At 42.3% G+C, this 21587-nt stretch overlaps 2 protein-coding genes across 5 annotated transcripts; both read right to left on the reverse strand.

Moving 5' to 3' along the window:
* Nucleotides 1-737: 737 nt before the first annotated feature.
* On the reverse strand, nt 738-6460 carry LOC124037010 (palmitoyltransferase ZDHHC7-like). Of its 3 annotated transcripts, XR_006839098.1 has the most exons (9): nt 6321-6460; nt 5575-5675; nt 5052-5352; nt 4589-4713; nt 4249-4345; nt 3724-3805; nt 3179-3309; nt 2706-2815; nt 2416-2553 (listed from the first exon to the last, which is right to left on the reverse strand). XR_006839098.1 is itself a non-coding variant. In XM_046351627.1 (8 exons), the coding sequence occupies exons 2-8, from the start codon at nt 5637-5639 to the stop codon at nt 2374-2376; spliced, it is 981 nt and encodes a 326-aa protein (XP_046207583.1). In that variant the 5' UTR covers nt 5640-5675; nt 6321-6460; the 3' UTR covers nt 738-2373. The 3 variants fall into 3 exon arrangements, 2 of the variants coding, with proteins under 2 accessions (XP_046207583.1, XP_046207585.1); XM_046351627.1 differs by lacking the exon at nt 2706-2815 and having other exon boundaries at nt 738-2553; XM_046351629.1 differs by lacking the exon at nt 2706-2815 and having other exon boundaries at nt 738-2553; nt 5052-5357; nt 6321-6378.
* An 8295-nt stretch (nt 6461-14755) lies between these two features.
* Nucleotides 14756-18139, reverse strand: LOC124037011. Of its 2 annotated transcripts, XR_006839099.1 has the most exons (5): nt 17993-18139; nt 17079-17530; nt 16782-16904; nt 16143-16622; nt 14756-15920 (listed from the first exon to the last, which is right to left on the reverse strand). XR_006839099.1 is itself a non-coding variant. In XM_046351630.1 (4 exons), the coding sequence occupies exons 2-4, from the start codon at nt 17516-17518 to the stop codon at nt 16328-16330; spliced, it is 858 nt and encodes a 285-aa protein (XP_046207586.1). In that variant the 5' UTR covers nt 17519-17530; nt 17993-18139; the 3' UTR covers nt 14756-16327. The 2 variants fall into 2 exon arrangements, 1 of the variants encoding a protein (XP_046207586.1); XM_046351630.1 differs by having other exon boundaries at nt 14756-16622.
* Nucleotides 18140-21587: the final 3448 nt, after the last annotated feature.

Here is a 21587-nt window from a genome sequence, read left to right on the forward strand (position 1 = left end):
TCCCACATAACATGGGTGGTCTTCTTGAAATTAGGAGTTTTTATAGCAATGAGGAGCTGCAGTTAGTTACTGTCTGCCAGTGTGGATATGTTGATATGGCCCGTGGGATAAGAAGTTATTCACTACAACTTGTACATTTGCTTTACTATAGGTCCGGGGTGAAGTTAACCCTGGGTACAGATCTAGGATCAGGATCTCGGACCTAACCTTAACCATTAGTGGGGGAAATGCAAAACTGTCCAAGGTCAGCATCTAAGGGTAACTTCACCCTACTTCCTATGATGGGTGGAGTTCAGAAATGGGAAAATCCAGGTCCCTTCACTTATGGTGTCAAGACACCCGGTCCCAATTCCATCTCGAGGCATTCTCCTCAGCCCTGACCCTTATATTTTAGCAGATCACAATAATTGTTTTAATTATTTTTTATTTGACCTTTATTTAACTAGGCAAGTCAGTTAAGAACCAATTATTATTATAACGCTCTAACCTCCACCTGCCACCCCAGGTAGCCTAGTCTGGATAGGGATCAGCAGTGTAGAGGTGAAGCTTCCACCATATTGCTTCTACCTTACAGATCTGCAAACATTAAAGGGTTTACAGCCAAGGTGAAGGGAGGGAATTGGGACCAGTGCTTCACATACAGCCTTCTGTGCACATCAAATCATCCACCAGTTCCAAGTGCTGCATAGTGGGCTCCCACTCTTATCTAGTCAGTAATATGGACAAATAGATCTGGAGGTAATTAAGTTGATTTAATGGGAGCACAGTAAATGTAGCTGTGAAAAAACTGTAAGGTTTCAAAACAGAAGTACATAACATCTCCAAACAAAACATAAAATAAAAACTCAGTCCTAATACATTCCTTTATCCAGTCCATCACGTCTTCAAAACATTTTCATGTCAAATAAAAAAAGATTATCATGGTTAATCAGACTTGCTCAGAATTTCAGAATCATACAATCAGCGTGACAGGAGAGTCCCCGGTATACATAGGGGAGTGTACTGCAGTGGAATACTTGTGAGGAAGTCACAGAGTATGCAGCCACAGGTGTTCTTCACGATGCTACAACGTGGTAGCTACAGGAACAAAACAGCAGAGAAGTTTAGCCTTGAGCTTCAATGCTGTTAGTTGTGGAAATTGGACCGATATTGCGGTTTCCTTTGTGCATCGCTAAGTGTACCTTTAATCAGACCACAGTTAAATTATCATAGCATACTTCCCATAAAAATAACCATGACCAAGGGTTCAATGCTAACTTTTGGCTAATGAAACAAGTTCCTTGTCCACGTCACAGTAAATTTGTCAGACACATTATTAAAAGTTGATGCGATTGCCTCATGCAGAATCCAAACTGCTGATTCGAGTATTTCTCTATCATCTTGCTGGCAACCATTAATTATTCATATTTCATACTCCATCCCCACCCCAACTCATCCAACTCCTACAAGCAGTAAACATGTATTTTTAAGGTATAAAAAAATGCAATAGAGAATGTAAACCGACATTTAGGCAAAAACAACATGATTCTCAAGCAATATATCCAGCAATATTTTCATAAAATGTTTTTTTAAATGTTTAATTAATGGATATATAGTGGTTAACACCAATTCTAGTACATAATTTTTCCAGAGGTACAGCTAGCTACTGTCAGGTAGGGACACTTAAGCCTCATTTTATACATAGGACGCAATAATTACAATTAGTGACGCAAAATGGCGGTCCTGCTAGTTGCGTAAGACAAAATACGCAGACGTGTGCACTCCAGCAATTTGTAAGCAGACACCAGTACACGACATCGCCATCTTGAGTAGCCAATTGGGTTCTTGCATTGTGCATGTACTGTAGGTAAGGTATAAATCAGGCTTTACTCACTCACACAACCCCAGAGTGACAGGAAGAGAAGAACACAACAATGAGTGTCTTTAAAAAGAAGTCAATAAATAAACAGATGAAGTGAATCCTTCTCCCTGTAGGCTTCCTGCAACTGTGCAATATGTAGTGTTTGTCTGTTTAAGGACTACATAACACCTTCATTTGATCTTTCAACAGGTTTCGATGGGTCTCTCAATAGTCTTGAGTCCTGATCCATGCCACCTATACAGACGTGATGTTCAGAAGCACCATTGTCCATGTTGTTGGATAGAACTTGAGTCTTCCTTGTAGCTGGGTTGTGTTCATTAGGGCACACGATGGAAAACATTTTGCAACAGAAAAAAAAAATGCGTTTCTTATCGGACCTTCCCTGTTTGAGTCCGTTTTCTTCCGTTTGGTGCCTGAAATGAACAGGACCCTGGTGTCAAAGCCAGCTCCTGAGTCAGGTTCTACAGATTGTCTCAGACAGTACAGTAAGAAACTGCTGATAAGGTGAGAGGTCAGACAGAGAACTCAGGGCCAGCTTTCCGGGAGCGTGTGGCGAGTAGCCGGCGCAATCGGAGCCCGGCAAATGGGTTGATCCACAGCAGTGACGGCTTGCCTCCAAACACGCTCCTCATGCCCTCCCAGCGAACCTGCCTCTCCCACGTGGGCTTCTCGTTCTTCAGACGCTCAATCTCCTGTGGTAAAAACACACACAGAGGGGGTAAACATCAACACCAGGTGAGAATTCAATAAAGCAGAGCGAATGAGGTGAAATAACCACAATGGTAAATTAGCCTCGGTCACTAGTCTCATCAATGTCACCCCAGCTAGGTTTCTTCTTCCTTACATTATCAACAGGTTTTCTGAAGGAGGCTGATGACTCGTATGCAAATAAGCCCCATTTCCCTCACTGGGACTTCACTACCACGGTCACGTGCTTGTTCAGAGGCGCAGGACCTTTAGAAACAAATCCCAATCATGCAGAATAGATCATCTTATCCATTCTACATTGTTGATAGAAATAGTCGACGTACAACGGGGTTCTGTAATGCCTTTTGCCCTACTGAATGTCTATCTATTATTTTTCTATCCATGTGGTTTGGCTCCTTGCCGTCTTGTTGCAGATGGATTGGACCTGAGAATGTGATGTATAACATGGAAACAATTCTTAATCATCTAATGTACATTGTATATCTACGGTTGTGGGTTCAATTCCCGCGGGAATCAAACTGAAAATGTAGCCACTCATTGCGTAGAAAGTTGCTTAGGATTACAACAGTGTCTGAAAAGTGGCATATAGTGTTACATTAACCTCCTCACCGTCTCGTCGTTGCAGATGGAGTGGACCTGAGTGCCAAACATGACAGCGGTGAAGGTGAGGAAGAGGAGGCCCTCCAGGCAGAGGAAGATCATCAGCATCACCGTCACCGGGGGGGAAAAGTCACTGCACTCTGGAGTGTCAGAAACACCATTCAGGATAATCACATTAACACTGACCTCAATTATAATAATTAATTTGAAAAATCAACAAATGACAGCTCTGCCAATTGGATTGCTATAAAGGTGAGGGATGGGCCTGGAGAAATTTAACCCCTCTCAAATTCATAGACGGAGCTATAGAAACGAATAATGATAGTCCACAAGATTAAAATGATAGTTTTGAAGCTGTGTATTATTGTTAACAAAGACTTTGTTAACACACAATTGAGTAAACAAATAATAATTCCAGATTGTGCCTTTAAAACAGGGCACATTGAAGTCAATGTAGCTGTTTTTAAACAGGGCACCCTACGGTCAAAGTAGTTATATTTAACAGGGAACAGTATATTTAGAAAACTCATCTGCAATCATATAATGATACTCACCACTCCACTGGAGCTTGACGCAGGTTACAAACTGGTACCCACTCAGGGCGAGAGCATGGGTGGAGATCATCGCTATATACATCTGCAAAGAGAGAGGGAACTATTACCCAATCCTGGTATTGATGGTAAAAACATTCATGGTAATTCATTGTGCATTGACAATGCACACAGGCATAAAGCTACAACAAAAGCACATTGACGAGCAGTGTACACAATCACAACCTATCCTAATAATACATCATCATACTTCTATCTGGCCAGAGCTAAAAGCACAGCAGCACCAATGTGGTTTACAGGTCTTTATGATAAGGCACCACAAATAAAGATGAAACACTAATCATTCTGTCAAACCAATTGCTTCCATGCAAAACTACACAACAGTACAAAATAGGGATGTCAGCGATGCAAGAAAAAAAAAATCTGATTAATTGACGTTGATTAATTGGACCGATGTACTACAGATGCATTTCAGTATTTCCCTTGTGCACAAGACCATCAACAAGGTGGAACTGAGACGGAACTCACAGTGAAGAGGACAAAGAAGCGCTGGTTGTTCTCGCCGACGCAGTTGTTCACCCAGGGACAGTGGTGATCCATCTTACGGATGCAGCGCTTACAAATACTACAAGGGAGGGAAACGACATCATGGTCGTGTTCATTAGGCACCAAACAGGGAGGGGGAGGGGGCTGAAACCTGGGAAGGACTACCTGGAGTTCTGCAATAAGAAACATTCCTTTTTGTTTTCCATTTCAAAAGTTTGCCTAACAAACAGGACCCAAAAGATACAGTAGGCCAGGAAAACCCTTTAGATACTATAAAGCATAACAATAATACTCAAAAGCAACAGAAGTGTCCCCTCCTCACCTGCAGTGGTGGGCTCTCTCAGGTTTGATGCTGTAGCATTTGGAACACTTATAGATGACCTCTCCTGGTTTCAGGTTCAGGCTCTCCATGTATTTCTTGGTGGCGTTGCCTTTGGGCACAGCTCCCTGTAAGAAAGACACATGGTTGGACAGAATGGACACAGTCAGAATGACATGTTTGGACAGACTCATTCAAAACTTAAAAGAAACTACTAGTAAGTCAGCTCTTCCACTGCTAATAGGACAACACATTGTTACTATTCTGTGCCCAGGAGCATCAGACTGCCCTCAGACTTACCCTTCGTCATTCTGACTGCTTCTTTTACTTCTTGTATGCTCTGTCTTGCACTCCGTTCAAAGTCACTCCCTTTTCCAAGTCACCCAACATTACAATGCATCTTCACTCCTTTGTTACGTTTTTGTCCTAACGAACACGACCCTGCAGCGGCGGTTGGTTCACTCACCGGGTCGGTGAGCATGGTGCGTAGGTGCGAGGTGAGAGCCAGCACGGCCAGGCAGTTGAAGACCACGCCGTTGACCACAGCGTACCAGAAGCTCTTGGAAGGAAGCAGCATGACAAAGGTGACCACAAAGTCAGCGTAGAGCACTAGGAACCAGGTAATGAAGGCACAGACCATGCCACAGCCGTCCTGGATGAACCACACCTGCTCTGCCTCCCCTGCTGCAGAACCCACTGCAGCCTCCTCTCCGTCCAGCAGGGGGTGCTGTTGCTCTACATCTCGCAGCCGGTGACCTGAAGACATGCTGCCCTGCAGGAAAAGACAGAGAGAATATGAAAGCACTGAAAAGACTGAAAGGGAAAGAGAGTGTTTGTTAAAATAAAAGTGTCTTTGGTCAAATTGTGGATATAGGCTATTTAGCCATGCATTGTGCCCATGTTTCTAGCCGAACCAAAAATAATGTGTAGGAACAACCACTGTCGTTTCTCTAGCTTTGACCAATCAGGCGTATTGTGTATTCACTCACTTTCTGTTAGCGTCCTTTATAATGTCATTGTTGTGTCCAATCTTCAGAACTACTGATGAGAGCATCCAGGGCCTGACTTATCAGGCCACATAATAGCCTGGCTATAACAGGAGAGAGGGTGGCTGTTTAGTGACACTTCAACAATCCAAATTCATAAAACAGAGGTCGATATCTTAACCTCCTCATCCAGTAACAATGTCGTGTGCACAGCAGAAGGAACACACTATTTGAAACCCCCTTTAGTTTTAAACATAAAATGTTCGTATGGCTCAGTTGGTAGAGCATGGCGCTTGCAACGCCAGGGTTGTGGGTTCGACTTCCACGGGGTACCGGTACGAAAATGTATGCATTCGCTTTGGATAAGAGCGTCTGTTAAATGTTTTATTTTTTAAATTGAACTTATGCAGCTTGCAAGCGACATAGTTAATTAGCTAGCTGGCGTCAGCACATAGCAGCATGGTAGCTAGCTATTAGCATTGTTAGTCCTCAGTGGTGGTTGACGTTATTCATAGGCTGTGCACCAGAAAAGTACATGCAACCATTGACACCTAACAGCAGTAAACTGGCTATTGTTGTAAATATTAGTCTCTCTTTAGGCTGAGAAACCTTAGCTAGCAGTGTTAGCGACACTAGCTACAGCCAATGACTGGAACGTAAATGAAGGCTACAGCTACAACTGTCTAGTAAGCATATACAGGCATTAGCTAGCATTATTAACATTACATATTAGAAAACTTCATTATTACCTTCTTTATAGTTTCCCTGCTAAGGTGGTGGAATAAGGCTTCAATTTCATTCATGACAGCCCATTCAAGGCAAGTAAGCTAACGTTAGCTAGCTACACAACAATGTTTGGGAGGTGCATTTCCGGTGTGGATACATTTGAGAACTGTCAAATGTTTTCATAATCATTTGATTCATTTATTATTATTTGGCTACTTATTTAGTTTAATTAATCATAAGTTATTGTACAACATGCAAAACTGACATTTTTTTATGACAAAAAAAATATGTAAATAGCATTCTCAGTACCTGTGAAAACTCAGCAAGGTGCAATATGAAACCATGAATAAAGAACACTTTACATTTTGGAGGATCATTCCTGTAAGAATGCATAAAGCAGTAACACATTTTGAAACAGGCCCTGAAATAGCTTTAACATACATTCACATAATTTAGTTACAACTTCTGGAACTTTAACTTAATTATTCCTTTGTTATGGAAAACATTGTTCTAAAAATATTAGGTGATAATATCACGAGGGAAATTCAGTTTCAGGCCAATACCTTGACTTATTTTCCAGACAATATACCCCTTATCTCTAAATTTGATCTAGTATTATTTTGTGGGTCGAAAAACATGGATTATGTTACAATAGTGCTCCTCTACACAGCTACCATAGATGGTGTTATTTCCTTCAGTGCACTCTCAAGTAAAGTAAGCAGCCTTGCACGAGCTGGAACGGCTCACAGGAGCCTATCTCCTGTTTCTGTAGGACCCCTTGGACAGAACACAGAACGCTTGTCTTTCGCAGGACCTTACCTCCAGTCTACCTCTTTAATGCTAAGAGTCAAGCAGAAACGCAAAAGTCCTATTTTTACAGTCTTGCATGACTCGGCCAGGAATCAAACTCCAGATCTTGCAACCTCAGAGCATATACTCAAAAGGCCACTTATTTGCTAACTAAAGTGATTGTACCTGTACTCCCAAGCGAGTAAGTGTACTCCCAAACTGATGTGCCAACTAGGTTTTAAAAATCCGATCTTCGTTCAAATACCATTTGACATAATTTCAAATACTTTAGCTGGGCTTGATTGAACTTGTCTAGCGCAATGGAATCGATAGAAAAGTGGCAAAAGTGTAAACCCTGCCCATCTGGGACACAAGGCAGACAAAAGCGAACGCAAAAAGTATATCAATGGGGAATAAACTTTTTTTCCAGCAGGAACTTAATTTCATCCACATTATTATTTTAAAGGCAAAGTAATTCCCATTTGCATTTTTAGATTATTTTTCATTCCAGAATAAAAAAAAAAAGAATTCACAACATAATGGCATGTGGTGACCATACTGTTCTGTGTCAATTGATAAACTATGCCGACTGACTAAAATCACAGTGTCTGTCACATGTCTCCATCTCAAAGTCACAGAATAAGTTTTAAAGTACACAATGTTCTTCATCCCCTTCCTGCTGCTCTCTTTTCCTTAGACCAAGTTCCAGGGTTAGGGAGTAATGGATTACATTTTGAAAGTAACCTACCCAACCCAGCCAAGTTACAATTAAACTGGCAACATTTTTGTTCCTACAGATGTTCTTATGTAAGAAATATGGACTCTTTAAAACAAATAATCAATCAAAGCAGTAAATGCAAGCTGTCTCCAAGAGCTGATTGTTTAAAAAAACAAACATAAAACACTGTGTTGAAGGTCCCAAACAGTCATTCTGATTCCCATGTAAAATCCTTTTGAGTGACTAAAACATCACGCAAAACATTTTTTCCCTGATAAAAATGTAAAAAATTTGAGAAACATTGAATTTTTTCTCTCATGTCAAACTGCCAGGAAGTCTGAAAACACAGTTTGCACAGCGATGCAGTGTCTTAGACCACTGCGCCATTCGGGAAGCTCCACCCTCAGAGTTTTTAATGCTTATCAATTGCCTTAAACAATTTTTTAAATACTAAAATACTACACAGGACTCTTAAGAATTTCATTTAAATGTTAATTGTATTTTTTGATCACAGAAATAAATGAGGAGATAAAGAAATAATGAAAGTAATACATTTGGGCCAGATAACGCTCACCGGAATCGTCCCGAGCCCCAAGTAATATATTTGGGACAGATAACTCACACCGGAATCAATCAAATCAAATCAAATCAAATGTATTTCTATAGCCCTTCGTACATCAGCTGATATCTCAAAGTGCTGTACAGAAACCCAGCCTAAAATCCCAAACAGCAAGCAATGCAGGTGTAGAAGCACGGTGGCTAGGAAAAACTCCCTAGAAAGGCCAAAACCTAGGAAGAAACCTAGAGAGGAACCAGGCTATGAGGGGTGGCCAGTCCTCTTCTGGCTGTGCCGGGTGGAGATTATAACAGAACATGGCTAAGATGTTCAAATGTTCATAAATGACCAGCATGGTCAAATAATAATAATCACAGTAGTTGTCGAGGGTGCAGCAAGTCAGCACCTCAGGAGTAAATGTCAGTTGGCTTTTCATAGCCGATCATTAAGAGTATCTCTACCACTCCTGGGAAAGGTAGCACGTCCGGTGAACAGGTCAGGATTCCATAGCCGCAGGCAGAACAGTTGAAACTGGAGCAGCAGCACGGCCAGGTGGACTGGGGACAGCAAGGAGTCATCATGCCAGGTAGTCCTGAGGCATGGTCCTAGGGCTCAGGTCCTCCGAGAGAGAGAAAGAAAGAGAGAAAGAGAATTAGAGAGAGCATACTTAAATTCACACAGGACACCGGATAAGACAGAAGAAGTACTCCAGATATAACAAACTGACCCTAGCTCCCCGACACAAACTACTGCAGCATAAATACTGGAGGCTGAGAAAGGAGGGGTCAGGAGACACTGTGGCCCCATCCGATGATACCCCCAGACAGGGCCAAACAGGAAGGATATAACCCCACCCACTTTGCCAAAGCACAGTCCCCACACCACTAGAGGGATATCTTCAACCACCAACCTACCATCCTGAGACAAGGCCGAGTATAGCCCACAAATATTTCCACCACGGCACAATCCCCGCATCCTAGCCATAAGTAATACTGCAGAAGGCTGCCCAGACTCGGGCCACATGACATCGGCCGAGTCTGACTCTCAGCTGGGTGCCCCGACTCTCAGCCGACTTCGGCTCAGATCCACTGTGCTAGCTGGGTAAACTCTATGGTCCTTCTGTAGCTCAGTTGGTAGAGCATGGCGCTTGTAATGCCAGGGTAGTGGGTTCGATCCCTGGGACCACCCATACGTAGAATATATGCACACATGACTGTAAGTCGCTTTGGATAAAAGCATCTGCTAAATGGCATATATTATATTATTATTATTATGAATGTAGGTCCATTGATTGTGCACAGTGATTAGTAGTGAGCTGGACAGTCAAGAAACTGTATAAATATAGTTCAATTATCATTTCTACACCGTTTAGATTTTTAAAATTCATTTGAAAGTATATTGAGTTTTTACTCAAATCCCCCGCTGGCCTGTTTGGACCTCCTCGCACGCGAATCCTGCAAAAACATTTTTTTAACCTTTATTTAACTAGGCAAGTCAGTTAAGAACAAATTCTTATTTACAATGACGGCCTACTTAAAGGCAAAAGGCTTCCTGCTGGGACGGGGGATGGCATTAAAAATAAATATATATATATATGACAAAACACACATCATGACAAGAGAGACACTTCAACTCTACATAGAGAGAGACCTAAGACAACAACATAGCTTGGCAGCAACACATGAAAACACAGCATGGTATCAACACAACACAACAACAAGATGGTAGCAACACATGGCAGCAGCCCAACATGGTAACAGCACAAAACATGGTACAAAAAAATATAATAAGACAACCCCCACAAAAAAATGAATTAAATAAATAAATAAAACATGGCACCAACATTATTGGGCAGACAACAGCACAAAGGGCAAGAAGGTAGAGACAACAATACATCACGAAAAAGCAGCCACAACTGTCAGTAAGGGTGTCCATGATTGAGGTTGAGATAAAACTTTCCAGTTTGAGTGTTTGTTGCAGCTCGTTCCAGTCGCTAGCTGCAGCGAACTGAAAAAAATGGAGTGACCCAGGGATGTGTGTGCTTTGGGGACCTTTAACAGAATGACTGGCAGAACGGGTGTTGTATGTGGAGGACGAGGGTTGCAGTAGCTATCTCAGATAGGGGGGAGTCCGACAGGGGGGGAAGTGTTTGACACCCCTGGTTTAGGTAGTCTTAGTCTCCCCAACCCGGTAGTCATTCTGAATGCAGGTCAGGCATGAATAAGAATTCCAAATATTGGCTATACCAACTCTGGCTGGATTCCAACAGGAATTAAACATCACTTTGCAAGGTTGCTTAGTGTGACTTGCAGGTCCGAGGTGGTCTGTAAACTATGATTTTCAGGTCACTCTATTAGGGTAAAACTAGGCCCTCAAAATAAGGCCTTATCAAATACATATTCTATTGTGTTAAAGTATTTAATTTGAATGATAAACAAATGGATATATGAAAAATGGAGCGGTGATGGCTAGACAGCCGGTGACGTCGATCGCCAAACGTCGCCTGAACAACTTCTGCACAAGTCGTGACAGTAAAAAGTACATACTTTTCATTGGAATGTAGTGAAGTAAAAGTACAAGTAGTCAAAAACATAAATAGTAAAGTACAGATAACCAAAAAAACTACTTAAATAGTACTTTAAAGTACTTTTACACCACTGCAAAAAAAGCATGTGTGTTTAGTGAGTCCACCAGATCAGAGGCAGTAGGGATGACCAGGGATGGTTGGTTGATAGTATAGTGAGTCCACCAGATCAGAGGCACTAGGGACATCAATGATGTCGCTCTCGCTGCTGGTGATTCTTTGATCCACCTCTACGCAGACGACACCATTCTGTATACCTCTTGCCCTTTGGACACTGTGTTAACTAACGTCTAGATGAGCTTCAATGCCATACAACTCTCCTTCCGTGGCCTCCAACTGCTCTTAAATGCAAGTAAAACTAAATGCATGCTCTTCAACCGTTCGCTGCCTGCACCTGCCTGCCCGTCCAGCATCACTACTCTGGACGGTTCTGACTTAAAATATGTGGACAACTACAAATACCAAGGTGTCTGGTTAGACTGTAAACTCTCCTTTCAGACTCTCAGACATTAAACATCTCCAATCCAAAATGAAATCTAGAATCGGCTTCCTATTTCGCAACCAAGCATCCTTCACTCATGCTGCCAAACATACCCTCGTGAAACTGACCATCCTACTGATCCTCGACTTTGGCGATGTCATTTACAAAATAGCCTCCAACACTCTACTCAACAAATTGGATGCAGTCTATCACAGTGCCATCCGTTTTGTCACCAAAGCCCCATATACTACCCACCACTGCGACCTGTATGCTCTCGTTGGCTGGCCCTCGCTTCATACTCGTCGCCAAACCCACTGGCTCCAGGTCATCAACAAGTCTCTGCTAGGCAAAGCCCCGCCTTATCTCAGCTCACTGGTCACCATAGCAGCACCCACTTGAAGCATGCTCTCCAGCAGGTATATCTCACTGGTCACCCCCAAATCCAATTCTTCCTTTGGCTGCCTCTCCTTCCAGTTCTGTGCTGCCAATGACTGGAACGACCTGCAAAAATCTCTGAAGCTAAAGACTCTTACCTCCCTCACTAGCTTTAAGCACCAGCTGTCAGAGCAGCCCACAGATCACTGCACCTGTATATAGCTCATCTGTAAATAACCCATCCAATCTACTTCATCCCCATACTGTATTTATTTATTTATCTTGCTCCTTTGCACCCCAGTATCTCTACTTGCACATGCATCTTCTGCACACAGTAGATTGTTCTACTGTATTATTGATTGTATGTTTGATTATTCCACGTGTAACTCTGTGTTGTTGTATGTGTTGAACTGCGTTGCTTTATCTTGGCCAGGTCGCAGCTGCAAATGAGAACCAGCCTACCTGGCTAAAAAAAGGTGAAAAAAAATCTAAAATGTTTGGTTGATAGTTTAGTGAGTCCACCAGATCAGAGGCAGTAGGGATGACCAAGGATGTTTGGTTGATAATTTAGTGAGCCCACCAGATCAGAGGCAATAGGGATGACCAGGGATGGTTGGTTGATAAGTGCGTGAATGACTATTTTCCTGTTCTGCTGAGCATTCAAAATGTAATAAGTACTTTTGGGTGTCAAAAACAATGTATGGAGTAAAAAGTACAATATTTTCTAAAAGGAATGTAGCGAAGTAAAAGTAGTAAAAAATATACATAGTAAAGTAAAGTACAGATATCCCAAAAAACAACTTAAGAAGTACTTTAAAGTAATTTTACTTAAGTACTTTACACCACTGCTAGTAACTGGCTAGCTTGGTCTTAAGCCAGCATGGAACAAAGCTGGGGAATGGTTGCCCAAAACTCCGACGCAGGTGTCATGTCATACATCAAACAGGAAATTGATACAAACTTCTTGACTTTATTGATAGTACTGATGTATGAACAATGCATATATATATATGTATACATTTATTGAAATATACCCAGACCTCACCTTGTAAAGTTTCAACTGAAATTTTCCAAATGAGCTCGCCAGCTACACTACATGATCAAAAGTATGTGGACACCAGCTCGTCGAATGTTTCATTCCAGATTCGTCCGTCGGACTGCCAGATGGTGAAGTGTGATTGATCCCTCCAGAGAACGTGTTTCCACTGCTCCAGAGTCCAATGGCGGAGAGCTTTACACCACTCCATCCAATGCTTGGCATTGCGCATGCTGATCTTTGGCTTGTTTGTGGCTGCTTGGCCACGGAAACCCATTTCATGAAGCTCCTAACGAAGTGGAAGTCAGTAGTGACAATTTTTACGCGTTACCCGCTTCAGCACTCGACAGTCCCGTTCTGTGAGCTTGTGTGGCTTACCGCTTCGCAGCTGAGCCGTTGTTGCTCCTAGAGGTTTCCACTTCACAATCACAGCACTTCCAGTTGACCAGGGCAGCTCTAGAAGGACATACATTTGACAAACTGACTTGTAGTAAATGTGGCATTCTATGACGGTGACAGGTTGAATGTAACTGAGCTCTTCAGTAAGGTCATTCTACTGCCATTGTTTGTCTATGGAGATTGCATGGAAATGTGCAAGATTTTATACACCTGTCAGCAATGGGTGTGGCTGAAAAGGTTAATCTACTAATTTGAAAGGGCGCCACATACTTTTGTGTATAAAAAACTCAGCAAAAAAATAAACATCCTCTCACTGTCAACTGTGTTTATTTTTATGTGTAAATATTTGTATGAACAAAACAAGATTCAACAACTGAGACATAAACTGAACATGTTCTACAGACATCTGAGTAACAGTAATGGAATAATGTGTCCCTGAACAAAAGGTGAGGTCAAAAGTAACAGTTAGTATCTGGTGTGGCCACCAGCTGCATTAATTAATCTCCCCCTCATGGACTACACCATAATTGCCAGTTCTTGCTGTGAGATTTTACCCCACTCTTCCACCAAAGGCACCTGCAAGTTCCCAGACATTTCTGGGGGGAATGGCCCTCACCCTCACCCTCTGATCCAACAGGTCCCAGACATGCTCAATGGGATTGAGATCCGGGCTCTTTGCTAGCCATGGCAGAACATTGACATTCCTGTCTTGCAGGAAATTAAACACAGAACGAGCAGTATGGTTGGTGGCATTGACATGCAGTGGAGGGTCATATCAGGATGAGCCTGCAGGAAGGGTACCACATGAGGGAGAAGGATGTCTTCCTTGTAACGCAGTGTTGAGATTTCCTGCGATGACAGCATGCTCAGTCAGATGATGCTGTGACACACCGCCCACAGACCATGACGGACCCTCCACCTCCAAATCGATCCTGCTCCAGAGTACAGGCCTCGGTGTAATGCTCATTCCTTCGATGATAAATGCGAATCCGACCATCATCCCTGGTGAGACAAAACCGCGACTCATCAGAGAAGAGCACTTTTTGCCAGTCCTGTGTGGTCCAGCGATGGTGGGTTTGTGCCTACAAGCCTTTAGTCCAGCATCTCTCAGCCTATTGCGGACAGTCTGAGCACTGATGGAGGGATTGTGCGTTCCTGGTGTAACTCAGACAGTTGTTGTTGCCATCCTGTACCTGTCCTGCAGGTGTGATGTTCAGATGTACCGATCCTGTGCAGGTGTTGTTACATGTGGTCTGCCACTGCAGGACGATCAACTGTCCGTCCTGTCTCCCTGTAGCTCTGTCTTAGCCATCTCACAGTACAAACATTGCAATTTATTGCCCTGGCCACATCTGCAGTCCTCATGCCTCCTTGCAGCATGCCTAAGGCACGTTCACTCAGATGAGCAGGGACCCTGGACATCTTTCTTTTGGTGTTTTTCAGAGTCAGTAGAAAGGCCTCTTTAGTGTCCTAAGTTTTCTTAATTGTGACATTAATTGCCTACCGTCTGTAAGCTGTTAGTGTCTTAACGACCGTTCTACAGGTGCATGTTCATTACTTGTTTATGGTTCATTGAACGAGCATGGGAAACAGTGTTTAAACCCTTTACAATGAAGATCTGTGAAGTCATTTGGATTTTTACAAGTTTCTTTGACAGACAGGATCCTGAAAAAAGGGATAATAATTGTTTTGCTGATACAACCAATTTTCAGTGGCCCCGTTGAAGACCAATTACAGCATCTTGGGCAAATCTAGATTTAAAATCGCTGACGTAAAGCATATTACCTGGAACCACCATTTCAGTAATGGGTGAGAAAAAGTCCAAGTAACAGATTTGATTAGTTTAGACAAATGTATATTTGAGTAGCTTAAGATTAATTAAATCAATCAATGTACATGCAAAAACATAGATATTGAAACAAACAATTCAAAAAAAAATCCTGCAATAGAGCATGCTGGGAAATATGATAATGAAGGGTGTGGTTTTGTTTTAACACTGGTAATTAAGTTAACACTTAGAGTGACTTTAACACCTGAATCAACACTAGAAATGTTACACTGAAAAATCAACACTTGGTAACAATTTGCTGTGTATATACATTGCACTTCTCTATATACATAAACTCAAGTTCAAGTAGATAATCCTTTATGAGTACACAATACATAATACATTGACCAAATATTTCTGTTACAGTGTCTCTCACCACCATTGATATTGTTTTGAACTGATATTGGTGGTATATGTGAAATTAGTCAGCCAAGAGCATGTTATATGTCCTCCTCTTCTCCTGCTAGGCTCCTGGCCCAGCTCTAGTCCCAGCCTAGTCCAAGGGTTAAGCTCTAGTCCCAGTCCCAGTCTGGTCTAGGGGTTAAACTCTAGTCCCAGCCCCAGTCTAGTCCAAGGGTTAAGCTCTAGTCCCAGCCCCAGTCTGGTCTAGGGGTTAAGCTCTAGTCCCAGCCCCAGTCTAGTCTAGGGGTTAAGCTCTAGTCCCAGCCCCAGTCTGGTCTAGGGGTTAAGCTCTAGTCCCAGCCCCAGTCTAGTCTAAGGGTTAAGCTCTAGCCCCAGTCTGGTCTAGGGGTTAAGCTCTAGTCCTAGCCCTAGTGCAGTGGTGTGGTTTGGAGCGACAGTATTCAACCAAGCCACTCTTTCTATGCTGCCACAGGGGTGAGAGAATGTCTCCTGAGCTGGGAAAGAGACAGAAGTGTGTCAAGTTCCACAGCTCTGAGAGTGCAGAAGTCACTGCAACAGGAATATACACACACACACACACACACACACACACACACACACACACACACACACACACACACACACACACACACACACACACACACACACACACACACACACACACACACACACACACACACACACACACACCTATTTTAGACCCCACCCCCACACACCTTCTTGCACCCCTCCAGTGGCGTGAAAATGGTTTCCTGCTCCATTGACCTTGTCCATCCTTTTCCCCACGCAGGAAAGGAATGCTCAGGAATAGGATCTCAGTAATATCTCAGCCAGCCCCAAACATAACAAAAGTGCTTGATATTCGCTAGATCGACACTCCTCTTCCTGTTCTCTGCCCGTCTCAAGTTTGTCTGAGAGGAATGGCCTGTAGGTGGAGTCCTTGGCTGCACTCTCTGCTGCAGTTCAGTCTCACTCTGCCTGCTTGGAGACTTAGTGTTGCGTAGCGCTGTGGGAGTGACTGTGGCGACCTGCGGCGGCGGCGACCGTAACCCTGTGAGCTGATCTTGTCCTCCGGGGCTCTGTTGACCTTTAACTTGTTGTTGAGGATGTGTAGCCGATGGGCCAGGTCATGCAGGCTACATGTTCCCAGAGAACAGCCTGGTCTTTTCACTGAGGTCACAATGGATCTTCTGGACCTGGAAGAGAAAGAGATCAAAATGAGATAAGAGAAGAGATAGAGATTTCTAAAGATTGACTGAAATGAACTTGACCAAAAACCATTCAAATGTGACCTTTTTATATTAGTAAAAACATTATTTTTTTATACACCAGAGTGACCATTATTGAAATAACACCTGGAATGAAATACTGAGGGGTCTGTCTCCTCTCTCTGCCCTGGTCCACTGAGGATCCCTGAGTTCACTGCAGAGCTGCTTTGGAAATCTTCTCTTGTGCGGCTCTGTGACCAGACTCTAAATCTACCACAGAAGAAGAAGAAGAAGAAGAAGAAGAAGAAGAAGAAAAAAGGCATAATGCAGAAATAACATACTTCCTCCTAGACACAAAGACAGAACACACATCCTATCCAATAATCCTGTACACTCTATAGAATTAGACGGTGGCCACCGTTCGTCATTCGTCAATCAGGTTACCTCTTTTTCATGTTGGAGTTGAGGTCAACTTTGGTGCCTTTGACCAGCGGTAGAACTGTGCCTTTGACCAGCGGTAGAACTGTGTCCTTCACCAGCGGTAGAACTGTGTCCTTCACCAGCGGTAGAACTGTGTCCTTCACCAGCGGTAGAACTGTGCCTTTGACCAGCGGTAGAACTGTGTCCTTCACCAGCGGTAGAACTGTGTCCTTCACCAGCGGTAGAACTGTGTCCTTCACCAGCGGTAGAACTGTGTCCTTCACCAGCGGTAGAACTGTGCCTTTGACCAGCGGTAGAACTGTGCCTTTGACCAGCGGTAGAACTGTGCCTTTGACCAGCGGTAGAACTGTGCCTTTGACCAGCGGTAGAACTGTGCCCTTCACCAGCGGTAGAACTGTGGCTAGAACACACCCGCAGATGATGGTTTGAAGATGCACTTTCATATTGGCTGGAGCCTGTGAATAAGAATAAAAAAACATGATTTATATTTAGATAGTCTCATCTACTTGTGAGAAAAGGTGAGCAGTGTCTCCTGGCTCCAAAAGTATACCTAGATTATACCATGCTTACATAAAAGATGGTCCAAAAAAAACGGTTATGTGAACTCTGACCCTCTTCAGTCCCTGGTCATTAATTTGGCCAATATAATATCTGGACAAAAACAGTTTTGAGTATTGGCTAATTTCTCTGTGCTCAGGAATACCATACATTCTACATGGATGAGAGTGATGAGTCATCTCCTTCAGTCTTCTTCTGTAATAACAATATAATAAGAAAATTGCACTGCTGCAGACAGACAGAAAACAAAGATAGCACTCCCTACATTCCTGCCTTGACTTCAGAGAAAACCAAAATGACCTGATACAAGTCAGAAAGAAAATATACATTCTCAAATTCAAATGGCAGATTTCACTTACCTCAGGCTCAAAACAATTCACTTCACTGGGAGGCTGCCAGTTGCATAGATCTCTCCAGTTACTCCTGGGTGGGTGCTTTTTCTGAGACTGTAGTTACCTATTTGTCAGAGTGTACACAGTCAACGTGAGAGGCTTTATAGGGGTGGGTGGGAGGGACTTATACCTTATTGACAGTCAATGCGGGAGGGGCCTCTCTATGTGACAACTTTTATTGTACTCATCCTCTCCAACAGACTGTGAACCCTGTAATGTAGCAAAGCTATTACAGAACAACAATAGAAACGCAACATGTAACAACATTCAATGATTCTACTGAGTAACAGTTCATTTAAGGAAATCAGTCAATTGAAATAAATTCCTTAGGCCCTAATCTATGGATTAGGATTCTTCTGTGAGCAAAAATATATACACAACATGTAAACTGTTGGTCCGATGTTTCATGAGCTGAAATAACAGATCCCAGAAATGTTCCATAAGCACAAAAATCTTATTTCTCTCAAATTTTGTACACAAATTTCTTTACATCCCTGTTAGTAAGCTTTTCTCCTTTGCCAAGATGACCTGACAGGAGTGGCATATCAAGAAGCAGAGTTACAGGCTTTGGTTTTTCCATTTATGTTTTGAGGTTGGACTTTGGCACGTGTAGCCCATTAGCACGTGTAGCCCATTAGCACGTAGGGTGCACCGGTTGATGTCACCTCATTAGCCAGAATGTGTTACACCTGTGCTGGTTGCATCTCGTTAGAGGGAAGATTTTTCACCTGCGCTGCCCAGGTGCTATTTAGGAGTGGCTTGCCCAGTGACCCAGGTGTCTTGAGAGATGGGGTGCATTAATGCCTTTAGTTGGCATGCCCTATTTGATTTCTAGAAAAACATTTATTTGTCAGATTTTGTTTTCTTTAAGTTCGTTGTGGGTTCTTCTTTTGTTTGCCTCTTCTTTGGCAAATGTATTGGGTGCTCATGGTGAGTGTTTTTTGGTTCCAAGTGGTAGGTGCTAGTCAACATACACCCCCTAATACCCCACCTGTTTTGTTTTTGTTGTTGTCAGTGACTCTTTGTTAGTTCCCCCTTCTTGCTTGGGAATGTAACAATGGCATGATCATTACACAGGTGCATCTTGTGCTGGGGAAAACTAAAGGCCACTCTAAAACGGGCAGTTTTGTCAAACAACACAATGCCACAGGTGTCTGAAGTTTTGAGGGACCATGCAATTGGTATGCTAACTCCAGAAACGTCAACCAGAGCTGTTGCCAGAGAAGTGAATGTTAATGTTTCTACCATATGCCACTTCCAACGTTATTTTAGGGAATTTAGCAGTATGCCCAACCGGCCTCACAACCGCAGACCACATGTATGGCGTTGTGTGGGTATGCGGTCTTCTGATGTCAACGTTGTCAACAGACTGCTCCATACTGGCTGTGGGGTTATGATATGGGCAGTCATAAGCTACAGTTAACAAACACAATTGCATTTTATAAAAGATCATTTGAATGCATAAAATAACCGTGTGACGAGCTCCTGAGGCCTATTATGAGGCCAATTTTGTTAAAGGTACAGTTTGTGACCAATAGATGTGTACAGTTGAAGTCGGAAGTTTAAATACACTCAGGTTGGAGTCATTACAACTAATTTTTCAGCCACTCCACACATTTCTTGTTAAACTATAGTTTTGGCAAGTTGGTTAGGACATCTGCTTTCTACTTTTTTTTTTGTTTACAGACAGATAATTTCACTTGTAACTCACTGTATTACAATTTCAGTGGGTCAGAAATGTATATACACTAAGTTGACTGTGCCTTTAAAATGCTTCCATGTCATGGCTTTAGAAGCTTCTTATAGGCTAATTGACATACTTTGAGTCAATTGGAGGTGTAAAAAAGCCAGACTACAGTTTGCAACTGTACATGGGTACAAAGATTGTACTTTTTGGAGAAATGTCCTCTGGTCTGATGAAACAAAAATCGAACTGTTTGGCCATAATGACCATCATTATGTTTGGAGGAAAAAGGGGGAAGCTTGCAAGCTGAAGAACAGCACCCCAACCCTGACGCACGGGGTGCTTGTTCTGGGGGTGCTTTGCTGCAGGAGAGACTGGTGCACTTCACAAAATAGATAGAATCATGAGGAAAATTTTGTGGATATATTGAAGCAACATCTCAAGATATTAGTCAGAGAGTTAAAGCTTGATCGCAAATGGGTCTTCCAAATGGACAATGACCCCAAGCATACTTCCAAAGTTGTAGCAAAATGGCCTAAGAACAACAGGGGTTAAGGTATTGGAGTGGCCATCACAAAGCCCTGACCTCAATCCTATAGAAAATTTGTGGGATGAACTGAAAAAGCGTGTTTGAGTAAGAAGGCCTTCAAACCTGACTCAGTTACACCAGCTCTGTCAGGAGGAATGGGCCAAAATTCACCCAACTTATTGTGGGAATCATGCAGAAGTCTACGAAATGTTTGACCCAAGTTATACAATTTAAAGGCACTGCTACCAAATACAAATTGAGTGTATGTCAACTTCTGACCTACTGGGAATGTGATGAAAGAAATACAAGCTGAAATAAATCATTCTCTCTACTATTATTCCGACATTTCACATTCTTAAAATAAAGTGGTGATACTAACTGACCTAAGACAGGTAATTTTACTAGGATTAAAATGTCAGGAATTGTTAAAAACGGAGTTTAAATGTATTTGGCTAAGGTGTATGTAAACGTCCGACTTCAATTGTATCTGTATTTCCAGTCATGTGAAATCCATAGATTAGGACCTAATGAATTTTTTTTAATTGACTAATTTCTTCATATGACATGTAACTCAGTAAAATCAATGAAATTGTTGCGTGTTGCATTAATCTTTTTGTTCATTATAATGTTTACATTCTGTCACAAGGAGCACATGTTCAACTTCATAAAAAACACGCATGTCAAATGGTCCCGTACAGTCAAAATCATGTTTTTAATCAAATTAGATGATATTTGGATGAAACCAGATCAAAGTAGGATCACCAAAAATAACTGTTGCTGCTACATTGATGAAGTTTGATCATAAAGTGAGTGGTCCCCTCTCCCATGTCAAACACGTGGATTCAGGGAGGATTATTAATACAGCAGCCGTAACGTCTTTATGTGTGCAGCAGGGAGTGGCAATTGAACATTTCAATTGTTGAAACATTTCTAGCCCGTCTATCTGTGGGTAACAGAGTTGACATGCTATGCTCAATCAACCCTCTCAATTATCCATCACGAAACACAGAAAATGACCCAAAATGGTAGAACCAGCTCAACCACTATTTAACTATTAGATGTTCAATGTTTCTTACATTTAAAAAAAAAAAGAAGTTTCAACATATTAAAATGAGAATTATGTTTATGTAACAGGGTTGACCTTAAAATCTCCAGAAATGACTTTGTCAAAGCTACAAAATAACCAGGACTTTACACTTATAGTGAAAACAAAGTATTTTGGGGCTTAAGTGGGTTAATAGAGGGACATGTCAAAACGCTGAATTTTGGTACTTTAGTCAATCTTTATTAATATTGAAAATCTGATTTATTGACTTCTCTATGTGGTCTATAGTAAAGGGCACTTACTT

The sequence above is a fragment of the Oncorhynchus gorbuscha genome, linkage group LG06 (genome assembly GCF_021184085.1).
Source record: "Oncorhynchus gorbuscha isolate QuinsamMale2020 ecotype Even-year linkage group LG06, OgorEven_v1.0, whole genome shotgun sequence".
Taxonomy (NCBI): Eukaryota; Metazoa; Chordata; class Actinopteri; order Salmoniformes; family Salmonidae; genus Oncorhynchus; species Oncorhynchus gorbuscha.